Source organism: Ambystoma mexicanum, chromosome 5q (genome assembly GCF_040938575.1).
Source record: "Ambystoma mexicanum isolate Mex_15411 chromosome 5q, UKY_AmexF1_1, whole genome shotgun sequence".
Classification (NCBI taxonomy): Eukaryota; Metazoa; Chordata; class Amphibia; order Caudata; family Ambystomatidae; genus Ambystoma; species Ambystoma mexicanum.
This window is the reverse complement of record NC_090933.1, coordinates 1337133953-1337149105: the sequence shown is the minus strand read 5'-3', so window position 1 is coordinate 1337149105 and position 15153 is coordinate 1337133953. Positions and strand designations below refer to the sequence as shown.

Here is a 15153-nt window from a genome sequence, read left to right as displayed (position 1 = left end):
CTGAACATATTCCCGGAGGGGACGAACGGGATGGTTTCCTTGCTATGGTCCAGTATGGTAAGGATGCCATGTGTGAGTCCGTTCAGTCGGGTTTGGACTTGGCTGAATGCGTCAGCAGGTCCATGGCGGCGAGCACCGTGATACGCAGGTTTGCGTGGTTGCGGAAGTCGGGGTTTGCTCCTGATGTGCAGTCCTGGCTCCTCAACATGCCCTTTGACGGTGAACACCTTTTTGGCAGCAAGGCTGACGAGAGCCTTGAGAGGTTGCAGACCTCAAAAGTTGCAGCGAAGTCGTTGGGCACTGCAGTTCGCCAACCTCCGCCTTTTCGTCCTAGGGGACAGCAATGGAGGGGTGGTTCCTTTCACTATTACTCGTCTTTCAGTAAAGCGAGAGGAGCTGGCAGTCAAAGAGGCCAACGCAGGGGTACCAGAGGTGGACGACAGGGTACCCGTGGTGCCAAGGCCGCTCGGGCAGTTGCCTCTTTGCCCTCAGGTAACGCCGCAGCCGCTACCACTCAGTCATGAGGCCATGCCCCATGGTTCGCTGGTTGGGGGAAGGCTGGCGCAGCATCTTGTAGAGTGGCGTGCCATTACTTCAGATGTGTGGGTTCTGGAGATCATAACCCACGGCTACTGTCTTCCCTTTCGGCACAGGCCTCGCGACAATCCACCGGGGAACCTCTCTTTGCAGAGTCCGGATCCGCTCCTTGCGCAGGAAATTCAAGCCCTGCTGGAGAAAGGCGCCATAGAACTGGTGCCTGTAGCGGAGAGGAACAAGGGATGGTATTCCCCTTATTTTTTGATTTCGAAGAAAGACGGGGGATTGAGACCCATCATGGACTTGCGCAGTTTGAACAAACTCCTAAGGAAGGACAAGTTCAAGATGGTTACTCTCCCTCGTCCTCCAGGCCCTTCAGCTTCAGGACTGGTTGGCGTCTCTCGACCTCAAGGATGCTTACTTCCATGTGCCGATCTATCCCAAGCACAAGAAGTACCTAAGGTTCGCGGTTGGCGACTCGCACTTTCAGTTTCGGGTCCTGCCGTTCGGATTGACCTCCGCCCGAGGGTTTTCACCAAGCTCGTGGTGGTGGCAGCGCATCTCAGGCAAGGGGGGATTCACGTCTACCCCTACCTGGACGATTGGTTGATCAGGGGGAGCTCTCCCGAGCAGGTCCTGGATCATCTGTCCATCACCTGCCACTCCCTTCACAGGCTGGGCTTCTCCCTCAATTTAAAGAAGTCCCATTTGACACCAACACAGTGGCTCCAGTACATCGGAGCAGGGCTCGACACTTCCCTGGGGCAGTGTTTTCCTCCCCAGGTGAGGGCTCTTCACATTCAGCAGATGGTGCACAAGTTTCAGCATGCCCAGACGCTCCCAGCGTTCGAGTTCTTGAGGTTGCTCGGCCTCATGGCATCCTGCATTCTTCTGGTGCCAGAGGCTCGCCTGCGTATGAGATCTTTGCAGTGGGTACTCAAGATGCAATGGTCGCAGTCCTCCGGCAGGATGTCGGACCCGGTTCAGGTGCCGCCCTCGGTCGCCCGGGACCTTCTGTGGTGGGCCGTCGAAGGCAACTTGATGAAGGGGGCTCCATTTTGGCTTCCCTGGCCGGAGGTGACAATCGTGATGGATGCATCCCTCACGGGATGGGGAGCTCATGCCAACGGGCTGACAGTCAGCGGTCGTTGGTCTCCGTCGGAGTCCAGATTCCATATCAATCTGTTGGAGCTGAGGGCCGTCAGGCTAGCCGTGAAGGCTTTTCTGCCGACTGTGCGAGGAAAGAGTGTCCTGATCCTGACGGACAACACAGTGGCCATGCACTACCTCAACAAAAAGGGGGGGGCAGGGTCACTTCCTCTGTGCAGGGAGGCGATGCAGCTCGAGTTCTGGGCCATCCAGCAGGAAGTTTCGATCTCGGCAGTTCATCTGGCCGGAGACAACAACGTGACGGCGGACGCTCTGAGCAGGCAGAGCACGATCTCTCACGAGTGGGAGTTGGCTCAGGAGATTCTCCTGGAGATCTTTGCCCTTTGGGGGACTCCTGAAGTGGATCGCTTCGCCTCCAGTGTCAACCGGAAGTGCGAAAGGTTTTGCTCGCGGGAATTTCCTCCAAAAGGAGCCTTAGGAGACGCGTTCGTGGTGGAGTGGTCATTCCCGCTGCTGTTCGCGTTTCCTCCAGTCCCCGTCATCCCGCAAGTGCTGCAGAGGTAACGGAAGTTCGGTTCCCGGATGATCCTCATTGCTCCGGCGTGGGCTGGGAGGACGTGGTACCCGGACCTTCTCGACTTGTCCATCTGCCCTCCACGTCTTCCCTACCAAGACGATCTGCTCTCACGGGAGGGGGGTCAGGTTCTCCATCCAGAGGTCAGATCCCTCAACCTTCCCGCTTGGCTTCTGAAAGGTTGAGGTATAAGGATTGGGACCTCCCTGAAGATGTGATGGAGGTGTTGCTTTCGTCCCGAAGGCCAGCAACAAAGTCTCTGTACCGTTGGCGTAAATTCTGCGACTGGTGCAGAGTTCAGAATGTGGATCCTTTTGCATGTGGCATCCCCATGGTTCTGTCCTTTTTACTTTCTTTGGCCCACAAGGGCTTGCAAGTGGGTACCATTAAAGGTTACCTGGCGGCGCTGTCCATCTTTAAGCGCTCGTCTGAAGAGTGTTCTTACTCAAAAATCCCTTTAATTTCACAGTTTCTGAAAGGGCTCACTAATGTGTTCCCTCCGTCACCTTTCCTGGTGCCCGGTTGGGATTTAAACCTTGTTCTTAAGTTTCTTATGGATGCTCCGTTTGAGCCTTTACATTCTTGCCCTTTGAGGCTGTTAACTCTGAAAACTGTGTTTTTAGTTGCGGTTACTTCCGCTCGCAGAGTGAGTGAGTTACAGGCACTTTCAGTTAAACCACCCTTCACTGTATTTCACAAGGACAGGGTTGTCCTTAGAGTTCGTCCTTCTTTTCTCCCGAAGGTAGTGACGGAATTTCATTTGGCCCAGAAGGTTGTTGTTCCGCCATTCTATCCTCCTCCGCATCCTGGTAAGGAAGAGGAGAGGCTCCATAGGCTTGATCCTAGGAGAGCTTTAAGCTTTTATGTTTCACGCATGTCCCGGGTCAGAGTGGACGATCAACTATTGGTTACGCTGGAAAGCGTTTGGGGTAAGCTGTGACGAAACAGACTTTGTCTCGCTGGATTATTTTGGCCATCTCGGAGTGTTACCGCTTGGCGGGTAAGGACCCACCGGCTGGCTTGCGGGCCCATTCTACCAGGGGTATGGCTGCATCGACTGCCCTGCAGAGGGGTGTTCCTATTCACAACATCTGTGATGCAGCCATCTGGGCTTCAGTACATACATTTGTACGTCACTATTCCCTCGATTCCATCCGAGGACAGGATCTGGCCTTTGGCAAGGCGGTCCTTTGCTCTGCTATTTGATTGGCAATTCTAAATTTTGATTCTAAATTCTTTCCCTCCTCCTTGCTCTGGTACTGCTTTGGGAGTCTGTCATAGATATGGAATACGTCGGAGGACCCAATCCCCTCGAAGAACAAGTTACTTTCTTACCTGGTAACGTTCTTTCGATGGGATGGTCCGACGACGTATTCCATATCGCTCGCTCCCTCCCTGCCTTCCCCGCTGCAGAATTTCTTTTGCGATTGCAGCTTACGTTCCGCAAGGCTTTGTGTCTGACTGGCAGTTGACTAATGTCACACGTTCTGGGGGAAAAAACTACAACTGAGGCTACGGGCGTCGTGCGTCCTACTTATCACATCGGATGACGTCGGACGTCGGAGGAGGTCCTCGACGACGGCGCATCGACGCAGACGCCGTAAAAAGTTTCCGAAGCAGCACAGCTGTGGTGATTACCTGTCATAGATATGGAATACGTCGTCGGACCATCCCATCGAAAGAAGGTTACCAGGTAAGAAAGTAACTTGTTCTTCTCTCGCAGGTTGAGTCCAGGGTAGGGGTGGGGTGGAGGCTGGGTTGAACGTTTAGTGCCTCATAGTACAGCGATCAATGTTGCGTTCAGTGTCGGAGTGGCGCGGCTGAATACGAGGGAGTCGAGAGATCATGTCGAACAGCTCTAAGCCCCCTGTTAAAAACATTTCCGAGCAGCTGGCGGTGGATGCATTTCTATCAATATGAGGAATATGTGCGAGTGGAGTACATAGACATTTTTGGTAAATCATTTCTCCAAACATCACTTTTCCCCACAACTGCTTAATTTTACTGTCTGCTGTTCCACATGTTATTCTCTTGCGTCCCCTCTTTCAGTTGTCTATCGCTTATTGATACATTTATTTCATTTCATCTTTCTCAGATCCTGATCATGGACATAATAGAAGTGGTGCCGGAGCCAGGGCAGCCACTGACCAAGAACAAGTTCAAAGTTCTCTATGAGAAGGAGCAGAAGGGTCCAGTGACCGCCTTATGCCACTGTAACGGGTATTTGGTGTCAGCCATTGGGCAGAAGGTAAGTAAGGCTTTAATGGAAAAGAACGTTTCTTCTCAACTACATTGCTTTGTAAGTTACCTGCCACGACTGCCCACTCTACTCCCCTATAAAAGAAGTAATTGTTTCACTTTTGCTTATAAACTGTCTTTCTCCTATAAACCAATCACTGAGCTCTGAGTCATACTGCCCTCTCCCGAAGCCCCTCCTCTGGCAGCCATCTTCTGATTTTTACTGCACGTTCAAGTGTTCGGAGTCCTTGTGTTTCGCATTTTTTGGGATAGCAAAACCCTATTTTTGTTCAATCAAGCCCATGTGCTCCATCATTTAGTCATCCGATTAACAGGGATCCATTTTTCAGAATCTTTCATCGCCCCTCAAGGACAAAATCGTCAAGTGTTTTCTTCTTGGAAGTTTCCTGAAGGCCATCAGGCCTACACCGCACTGGATCATGTGGGAGGAGAAGGATCGGCTTTCCTCTTCAAACTCTGCACCAGCTGCGGTTTGCAGAATGTTTTTATGGACGACAAGCTTTCCCAGTGCTTGTATTGTCTTAACCAAACGCACAAGGAAGAATATTGCAAAATCTGCTGTGGCTTCTATAAGCGCACGATGAAGGATTGGCACGTCCGACTGGCGGCATGACTCAAAGCCAGGGCCTTAACCCTGTGTGGTCCACAGGGGCATGCCTCATCCAGATCCATCCAGCTAGAGCAGCCTTCTAAGTCCTTTGAGGGTGCTCCACCCGTGGGGGCCCAAGTCAAGGCCAAGCACAGCGACTCTGCTTCTGTCGGAGTCGCCACGCAAGCAGTGTTTCATGGCGGTCAGGGCGCGTTAATCGCCATCAGCCTCGATCTCCAGCCATCGCTCCTACTCTTAATCAAAGAGAAAGCCGGCTACCCCGGGGAAGCTGCGAAAGAAGCCGGAGAAGGCCAAGCAGGACAAAGTGTCAATCCTGCCAGTTAAGGCTTGGATGATCCAGGCCAAATCGTCCTCTTCCATCAAGCTGGTTGCTGCCGCCCTCTCAAAGGCGAAAAGGCGGTACCAGTCGAGGCTACCCCGGTGCCAGTCTGCACCCAAATGTCTGCGGTCACAACCATCGGTGGACGCTGCAGCTAGGAAGAAGTCATCCAACCCATCGTCACCTCGTTCCCCTCCACCCCCATACGGCAAGGGGAAGAAATTGGACACCGTGTGACAGAAGGTCATTGACTCAGCGACAGGCAAGGCGGATAACGCATTAGCGATCCTGCCAGGTACGACCGGGAGCTATGGTAAAAGATGGCTCCTGTTGGGGAGAATTCTCAGAAATGTGCTAATTCCCTTTTACCTTAGACTCCCAGCTCTTTTGCTGGGCTTAAGGACTTTTTATCTCTCATGTAATTATAATGTGATTTTAATTTGTGTGTTTTGTGACTTTGGAGTCTGACAAACTCCATAGGCATCATCTTTACGTGGTGTCACACAGCGCCTTCAGTGCAGTGGCACAGGGAAGTCTTAGATTTCCCAAATGTTTAGAAAACATCTCTGGTTGAAACTGTTTGCAAGAACAGTGAAGTGAAATTGACATTACTTACAATTTGTAACTTTCTAGACACAGAACACACTAGCTTACAATAGGATACTGGATGGGTTACTTAATATTCCACTGTATCCCCGCAGTGGAAGCCCCTCTCACGACAGACGCATCTCTCACGGGGTTGGGGGCTCACCTGCTTCATCAGACAGTGCATGGAGTGTGGCCCCCACAGGTAGCATCCAACCATATAAATCTGTTAGAACTGCTAGCGGTGTTCAAGGCACTAAAGGCCTTTCAAACACAGCTACATGGGAAGACAGTCCTGGTCCTGACAGCACCACACCCATGTATTACCCGAACAAACATGGGGGCACACACTCTCAAGGGCTATCCAAGCTGTCCCAAAACATTTGTATATGGGCTCTCAAACACAAGAGGTTTCTGTTGTCCCAACATGTTCCAGGGGAACTCGATCTTCTGGCATACGTGCTCAACAGGTATTTCCCACTGCCCGAAGAATACGAATGGCATCTACACGAAGACATTGTCTCCGTCTTTGCAGAATGGGGCTTCCCAGAGATCGGCCTGTTCGCTACTCGGGAGAATGCCCAATGCCAAGACTACGCCTCCAGGTACCCCCAGAACCGCTCCAAAGGGAACGGACTCTGGATAACATGGTCATGAAAATGTGTCTATGCTTCACCCCCTGCCCCCCCCCAACTCCCCTACTCAACAAGTTAGTGCACAAGATGCACCAGGAGCCAGTCACCATAATATTGTGTAAAGTAGTAGACTGTAGTCGGAATGCAGGGTTCACAAGGTATGATTTATTGCTGAGTTAAATGTTCACACAGCCTCTCGTTATAAACAACAAAACATGCTTAAATGTGATTCACCATGCTTGCTCGGAAGAAAGGTGGACCAATTCAGAGTTCGCATGAATGTCTTCTTAAGCTTGGCTCCTCTTTGAAAGAAAATTAATCAGGTTACATAAATTCCTTTCCCCGGACACTAGCTTTCCATTCCTTTGCCAGTTGTCCCAATTGGGTTTTAAAAAAAAAAGGAAAACAAACAGAGAGGGTAAACCTACGGAAACACTGTCCTTTGAAAATGGTTTACAGCCAGACTTTCCTTGTCAGTGAATCCGCTTCAGTAGTGCCCCCGGCGCTGCCGCTCTTCGAGCCTCTCCTGGCGGAGGCTCTGCCTCTTGATGAGGATCTCCGCAGTGCCGAGCCTTCAGCCTCCTAGTACGCCCAATGTACATCACCTGGGGATTCCTCCCACTCCTCTGTGGTCTCCGGCAAGGGCTGCTGCTGTAGTGAGAGACAGCTGATGAGTTTCCCGTGGCTTCTTTTAACTCATACTTTGCTCCTCCCCTTCCACCCGCCTTTCCTTCCCACACCTGCAGCCAGTTTGCCTTCACTCCTCCACCCTGCTCCATGCATTTTGTCCCACACCTGCAGCCAGCTTGCCTTCATATCTCCCCCCTGCTCCATGCACTGTTTGTCCATCCCAACCTGTACTGCTATGTGGGTATCTGTCACTGTACCGCATGACAGGGCTGTATGTATATCGCTTCCCTTTGTTCATTTTATCTTTTCCCCCACCTGATCTCCATTTCCCGTGGTGGTTTATGGGACATGTAGTTTTGTTCTGTCCTGCTGATGTAACATTTTGGATGCTGGATCTGAAAGTTAGAATGGGGCTGTCTTTTATCTCTATTGCCTCTTTGACCTCCTCACATATTGGTGCTGTATCTAACCCATTTGTTAGACACAGGACTTGTCTTCAATTCTCTAAAGGTTCATCTGGCGGCTCTCAGCCTACACCACGTCACAGCAGAAAGTGTCATGGTGGAAAATACTGGTTATTAAGGCCTTTATGGAAGGGGTTAAAAGAATCCATCCCCCCATTTCTCACTCGGCTCCTGGATGGGATCTTAATGTGGTTTTAACCAGACTCATGGGATCTCCCTTTGAGCCAATGGACAAGGCAAGTCTAAAAGACCTTTCTTACAAGACAGCCTTTATTAGAAGGGTTAGCGAGCTACAGACCCTTTCTGTCCTAGACCCTTTTGTTACAGTCCACAGAGATGAGGTAGTTCTGCGCACTCATCCCATATTTGCGCCTAAATTCATCTCGAAGTTCCATGTGAACCAATCGATCTAACTATCCACTTTCTTCCAGAATCCCACTAGCATGGCCGAAAGAAGCCTACAGACTCTAGTTGTGCGCAGGGTAGTCATGTTCTTCCTGGAAAGAACGAAACCACTCTGGGAAAACAAAACAATTTTTTGTTTCAGTGGCAGCTGGTAAAGAAGGGGATCCTGTCTCTAAATCATCTATCTAGGTGAATTGTCAAATGCATCGCACTGTTACACGCTTGGTAAGAGAGAACTGCCCGTCAAGCCTAGAGCACACTCTACTCGGGGCACTGGGGCTCCCATAGCAGTCATTGCAAATGTTCCCATAGAGTCCACTTGCAAAGCGGCAACCTGGAATTCTGTTCACACCTCTACAAAACACTATTGCCCAGATACTCATTCTAGATCTGACAAGCAGTATTAAGACCTCTTTTCTCTACTGTTCCTTCTCACAACCCACCTCCAACTCCGGGTACTGCTCGCTAGGCTATGCACAGCATGTGATTCTAAGCAGATTAACAAGCATCAGAAGACATGCATTACTCACCGTAATAGCATTTCTGATGATTGTATCTGCTTAGATTCACATGCGCCCACCCTACATCCCCACTCGGGGTGGAAGGAACATAGACGTCTTACGTCTTACTACTTTCTCTCTTTACGTACTCACTCACAAAAGCCTTGGGCTCCCACATGGCAGAAGAAAATACAATCGGAGGGACCTCGGCGCGTGAGGAATTTTGGGTACTACACACGTCACGATAGGGAGAGTGTTACAGACACTCGTATGCCGACATCCCCTTTCGACCCCCGAAAGACAAGATGCAATGCTCTGCGGTTACCACTGGATGTCGGCCCATATGCGCAGCATGTGAATCTAAGCAGATAAAATCATCAGAAATTATATTACGGTGAGTAATGCATGTCTTATATGGCGGGTGACAAGCTGACTAGGCCTGCAAGTTGCCAAAGTTTCACGCACTTTTGCAGTGAGAGGTATGATATGGTATTTGTAACGCGCCTATACACAGGTGTTTCAAGGCGCGACGAGGCAGGAACAAGGGGAGACAGACAACGATCCTACTAGGCCAGGTGTCATTCAGATCGCGCAAGTGCAGGGGTGGGGGAGGGGGAAAAGGGGAAGGGGAGTGCAGTACAAGGTAAGTGGCGTAAAGTAATAAATAAATAGGGCCAGCTGGTGGCAAGTGCAAGGTAAGTGCAGAACAAGTGCTGGGGAAGGGGGGGGCTGTAGGGATACAGAGACAGTCCCGCAGTGCAGAGGGGTTCCAGGGCATCAGTGCAAGTGGAGAGTGGCTGGGCCCAGGGCCGAGGCCGTTTAGAGAGGTCCAGTTGCAGGATCAGTGCAGTTTCAGTGAAGAATATTAGCTGTTTAGCAGGGGAGAGGGAGAGAGAAAGCAGAAGCAAAGAGGAAGGTTTTGAGGTGCTTCCGGAACCGGAGATGGTTCTCCTCGAGTTTCAGGGAGGCAGGAAGGCTGTTCCAGAGGGAGGCCCCTGCCGCGGAGAGAGATCTACCCCCAGCTCGTTGCTTCGAGAAGCGGCTGACCCTGAGGGAGTTGGAGGCGGATGAGCGAAGGGCTCGGGAAGGAAGATATTTGGGAAGAGAGAGTTGAAGGTATTTAGGACCCAGGCCCCAGAAGGCCTTGTGGACAATGCAGAGGGTTTTGAACTTTATCCTCGCAGCCACTGGGAGCCAGTGTAGAGATTTCAGTCCTGGAGAGATACGATCCCTGGGCTTGAGGCCAAGGACAAGTCTCGCAGTTCTGTTCTGGATGAGTTGCAGAGGGCGGAGAGTGGAGGCAGGCAGATTAAGATAGAGGCTGTTACAGTAATCCAGCTTCGAGAGAACCAGGGCTCGGGAGACAGTGAGCTTCTGGGGGAAGGAGAGGAAGGGAAGAATACCTCTGAGGAGGTGCAGCTGGTAGTGTGACCTCTTGGCGACGTCAGAAATATGAGGAGAGAAGGAGAGTGTGGAGTCGAAGATGACCCCAAGGTTTTTTGCCTTGCAGGTAGGAGCAGGGAGGGGGCCAAGGGAGGCAGGCCAGAGAGCTGCAGGGAAGGAGGGAGTGGGAGTACCGATGAGTAGAATCTCAGTCTTACTGGCATTAAGGCAGAGGTCATTGGCGGCACACCATTCTTGGATAGCAGACAGACAGTCAGAGATGAGGGAAGGAGAGGGGGAGGCTGAGCGTAGCCTGAAAATGAGCTGGGTATCGTCCGCATAGCACTGGAAATTAGGGCAGAGAGCGGCGATGCGGTGGGCAAGGAGTGCCAGATACTGGTTGAACAGCCAGGGAGAGAGATTAGATCCCTGGGGGACACCACAGGTGGAGAAAAAGATGTCAGAGAGGAAGGACCCCAGTTGGACCTGGGAGGGTCGATTTGAAAGGAAAGAGGTCAGCCACGCCAGAGCCTGACCAGTGATACCCAGGTTTTCCCGGTGACGGTTGAGCAGGATGGCATGGTTGACAGTGTCAAAGGCAGAGGAGAGATCGAGCAGAATGAGAACACACGGAGTGTTGGAGTCGAGGTTCAAGAGCAGGTCTTCACGGATGTTCAGGAGAGCAGTTTCCGTGCTTCTGGCAGCTCTGAAGCCAGATTGATGGTCATGAAGACTACCAACAGATTCAGCATGGAGGTTAAGCTGGGAGATGGCCAGTTTCTCCAGGAGCTTGCCCAGGAAGGGAGTGATGGAGATAGGGCGATAGTTAGCCGGGCAGGAGGGGTCGGAAGAGGGTTTCTTGAGAAGAGGGTGCACAAGGGAGTGCTTGAGGGGGGAACGGAAGACTCCAGAGGCGAAGGAGTGGTTGCAAAAGTCTGCCAGGGCAGGAGCCAGGGAGTCGATGTGGTCCTTGATAGTTTTGGAGGAACAAGGGTGGACCTGTTTAGACGAGACTTTCATTGATCGGACTTGTCTGGAACCCTCGTCAGCAGAGAAAGGTGGAAAGGCAGAGAAAGAGGGAGGGGGGGTGACTGCAGAAGGGCCAGAGGAAGAGCCGGGAAGGGAGGGAGGGAGGTGAAAGGAGGAGAGCGAGGACAGGATGTCCTGAGTTTTTGAGATGAAGTGAGAGGCCAGTGCAGTGCAGAGGGCCTGGGAGGGGACAGGAGAGGTAGAGACTGCAACAGGGTTGGCCAGCTCCTTGCAGATTTTAAAGAGTTCGGCGGAGTTGTTTGATGCCGCAGAGATGCGGGCTTGGATAAGGGCTCTCTTCTTGGTGAGAACGGAGAGCCGGTACTGCCTTTGGAGCAGGCGGCAGGCCAGTTTGTCAGAGGATGAACATGATGCACGCCATTTCCTCTCGGCAACCCTGCACTTGCGTTTTAGGGTGACGAGATCCGAGTCATACCAGGAGTTACATTTGGCTTTGGGCTTCAGGCGGATTCTCATGACTGGGGCAAGGATATCAAGAGTAACAGATATAGCAGAGTGGAGCATGGAGAGGGCTGTGTCAGGGTGGGAGTCAGCCGAAGGGGCAGGGGGGGGCGAGAAGGTAGCAGCGAAAGCCTCAACTGACGCACGCTTCATGGGTCGGATGACCGAGAAGGTGGGTGGCAGTGAAGAGGGTGGCTTTGCCTGTGGGGTAGGGAGGGTGAGGTGGGAGGATAGGAGAAAGTGATCACTCCAGGAGAGAGGAGTGGAGAGAGGGACAGAGAGGGGAAGGTCAGAAGAGATCAGAGCATCAAGAGTGTGCCCAGCAGAGTGAGTAGGCCCAGACGGGAGAATAGAGAGTGAGAGAGAGTCGCAGAGGTCACGAAAGAGACCAGTGGGGGGACTGGAGGCATCAAGGTGGATGTTGAAGTCGCCAAGAAAGAGGAGTTGAGTGGTTGAGGACAGGAGTGAGGAGGAGAGGTCAGCCCACTCAGAGAGGAAGGAGGAAATTTGACCAGGTGGCCGAAAGATAGTAGCCACGGTAAGGTAATGGCTAGGAGAGAGAGCGAGTCGGCAGACAAAACATTCAAAAGAGGAGTAGGTCTGCGTAGGAGTGACAGTGGCAGGAATCCACTCAGGGAAGATAAGGGCAACACCACCCCCTGCACGGTTAGGCCTGGGCATGGAGAGGATCTTTTAACCGTCAGGTAGGAGTGTGTCAAAGCTGGTGGCAGAGCTGGCTGTGAACCATGTCTCAGTGAGACAAAGGACGTCGAGGTCCAGTTCCTCAAGAAGGTGACAGATATCGGAGGAGTGCTTGATGGCAGAGCGAGTGTTTAGGTAAGTTCTCTCGGTCGGGTTTTCATAGTACCTTTATATTGAAGAAAACGATGCAGCTGAAGACTTCTGTTCCTGGCAGTTCCTGCAGATCTCGCTGTTCCTGAGTCTGTCGTGGGGACAAGAGGGAGGACGGGGGGGGGGGCGGGGACTCCTGTACTTCACAGGGACTGGCCACAAAGCTGGCAAACTGGCAATTCTTCGATTCCGGTAACTGTCTTCAAGCACACAAACTGGTGTTTCTCCCTGGTTATTAGGTTTCCTGCAGCACTCTGAGGAAAATACAACCAGCTCTGAGAATGGTGTCCAGGTGGCTTACGAATTGATTGGTCCCACCAGCTCAAAATAAGAAGTAGTCCTTGAAGGGCTTCTCTCTCGAGATGAACTTGGCGATTCGGACCCGCAGCAGGGCTGCACCGGGCAAACCAACGGTCCAGGAGTTGCAGCAGCCGTCCTCTTCCAGCTCGTCTTCGGTTCTTTCGTTCCAGTGGTCAACTCTGCCTTCCATGCCAAGAGACTCGCCTTTTAAACAGTTTTCTCCAATTCATTCTAGCCTAGCTGCCACTCGCCCAGCAGCGTGGCTGTCCTTGCTGGACAGTCAGCCAGCCAGTCACGCCAGAGTGCATTTGGGTCTCCTAGGAGACTAAACACAGGGAGTTTCGTGTACCTCCCTCACTTCCTGCCCACCCCAGACACTCAGACGCCAGAGACAGTCTTCAGTCCTGAAGCTCACCAAAGGCATAGAAACAAAGGGACCAAACCTAGTTTGGCGCACAGAGACATACTCTAGAAGGACCTTTCCAAAAAGAAATGACAAGAAAAGACCGGGACCCGTTTAAACAAAGGAGGCTCAGACGCCATCTTGAAAAACATGGCTCCCGCGATTTAATGCTACCGGTGTTAGTGGTCGGGGAAAATCATGATAGTTCGTTGTAAAACCACTGCCACCAGCCATTTTGATAGGAAAGGGTAGCATTTGACTGCTACATGAGTGTCTACACACACAGGATACTAGGTAACCCGTCCAGCACTCTATTGTAAGGTAGTGTGTGCTGGGTCTAGGAATTTAAAAAGACTAGTAAAGTCAATTTAACTTTACATTCTCTGGGCAACAGTAGTTTATCCCAGAGAAGGTATTTAAACCTTGGGACAGCCTAGAAAGGCTTCCCTTAGTTACTGCACTGAGGGTGCTTTGTAACACACATGAAAAGATGATGCCTATGGAGTTGTCTAAAACTCCATAATCAAAGAACACAAGAGTGAAATGCGCATCAAAATACATGGGAGAGTGGGAAAAAGGCTCACACTCTCCAGGTAAAACAATCAAGTCCTCAAAATCCAGCAAAGTTTTTGGGGGGGGTCTCTAAGTTGAAGGGAATTAGCACATTTCTGAGAGTATCCCTAACAGTGGGAATTGCCGTAGGGATTAACATGGCTGTGGGCAAATAACCAAGGTTCAGAGGCGAGACACTTCACCACAAGACCACTTGAGGGTGTGAGCAGGAGCTCTGTGAAATCCCTTGTCAATGTTGCACTGTACTGGAAATATTTATGTGCGTTTTGTAGGTTTAAAAACGGTGAAGATTTTGTGATTTACTGACATTGTAAATGGGCTAAGAGGCAAATGTTTATGGGGGTGACTAAAATACCAACCCTACATCCTCCCGATCATCCCATTGCTTTGCATCTCTCCCTCCCCCCCACCCCCCTCCTCTGCACAAGGTGGGAACTTCCAGTAAAACCAGTCAATTTCCACCACTGTGTGTACTCTAATGCAATAGTTTTGGCTTATTGGTGGCACTAAAAGGGCCACATAATAGCCCAAACTAAAAAGAATGCCAGCCCTCCACTTATAAATTTAGTGACCCACTGGTCTATTAGATTTAGGATGGAGGCTGGCACACACTCACACACTCGCATGCAACACTTTCACCCATGCCTTCATCCACCAGTCACCCAACTACTTGGATGCACAGATCTATAAAAACCAAATGCAGCATTGACCCCACACCAACAATACACAAGCACATTCATACATGTATACATACACATTTAATTTAAATGCACATTTAATTGAAAATAAACCCCTTGCCTGCATGCACACTTCATTAAGTGCCCACAGAGCCACGGGAGGGCCGGATGGCCCTCCTTTTACTCCATTCATTCAGGGTGTCTATGCGGTCAGCACAAAAATGGAGGCGGCAGCGATCACTTCTGAGACCTGCCGTCTTGCATTATTTTTCAGTTATTGCAGAGGCTGAAAGCAGGCAGCACAGTCCCCCTGTATGAACAACAGGCGCGGACTGTGCTCCCTTCTACTCGGGCCGAGTGAAGGGTGCTGCAAGGCCCCTCCCAGGCGTGAGGCCCAGGGCAGTTTGCCCCTTCCTTTGTGGCGAGCCTGGGACTGATGGGTATTGAAATAAGCGATGAGCTCTGTTCAATCTTATCACCTTCTACAACTTCCTTCTGTTTGATTCCTATAGATCTTCCTCTGGAGTTTAAAGGCTAATGACTTGACGGGAATGGCCTTTATCGACACGCAACTCTACATCCACCAGATGATCAGTGTGAAGAATTTCATCCTGGCTGCTGACGTCATGAAGAGCATCTCTCTGCTGCGCTACCAGGAAGAGAGCAAGACATTGTCACTTGTCAGCCGGGTAAGAGCCCTGCCTTGTTTCTCTCACCAGCCCAACACCACCAGAGATGTTAAGTGTAGATTATTGTAATGGATACACTTCTCTCACAGATCAATATGAATATTTGAAATGGGCACCCTCAGGACCTGCCCCCTCAACATATGTGGGGGCGGCAAGA

General features: G+C 51.1%; 1 protein-coding gene across 4 annotated transcripts in view; it reads left to right on the top strand.

Moving 5' to 3' along the window:
• CPSF1 (cleavage and polyadenylation specific factor 1) overlaps positions 1 to 15153 on the top strand; it is a 777662-nt gene that overhangs the window by 647220 nt on the left and 115289 nt on the right. For all 4 annotated transcript variants that reach the window (XM_069621953.1, XM_069621950.1, XM_069621951.1 and 1 more), the window contains exons 31-32: positions 4317 to 4469; positions 14820 to 14996. In XM_069621953.1, the coding sequence (XP_069478054.1) occupies positions 4317 to 4469; positions 14820 to 14996 (330 nt within the window). The remainder of the gene's footprint in view (positions 1 to 4316; positions 4470 to 14819; positions 14997 to 15153) is intronic.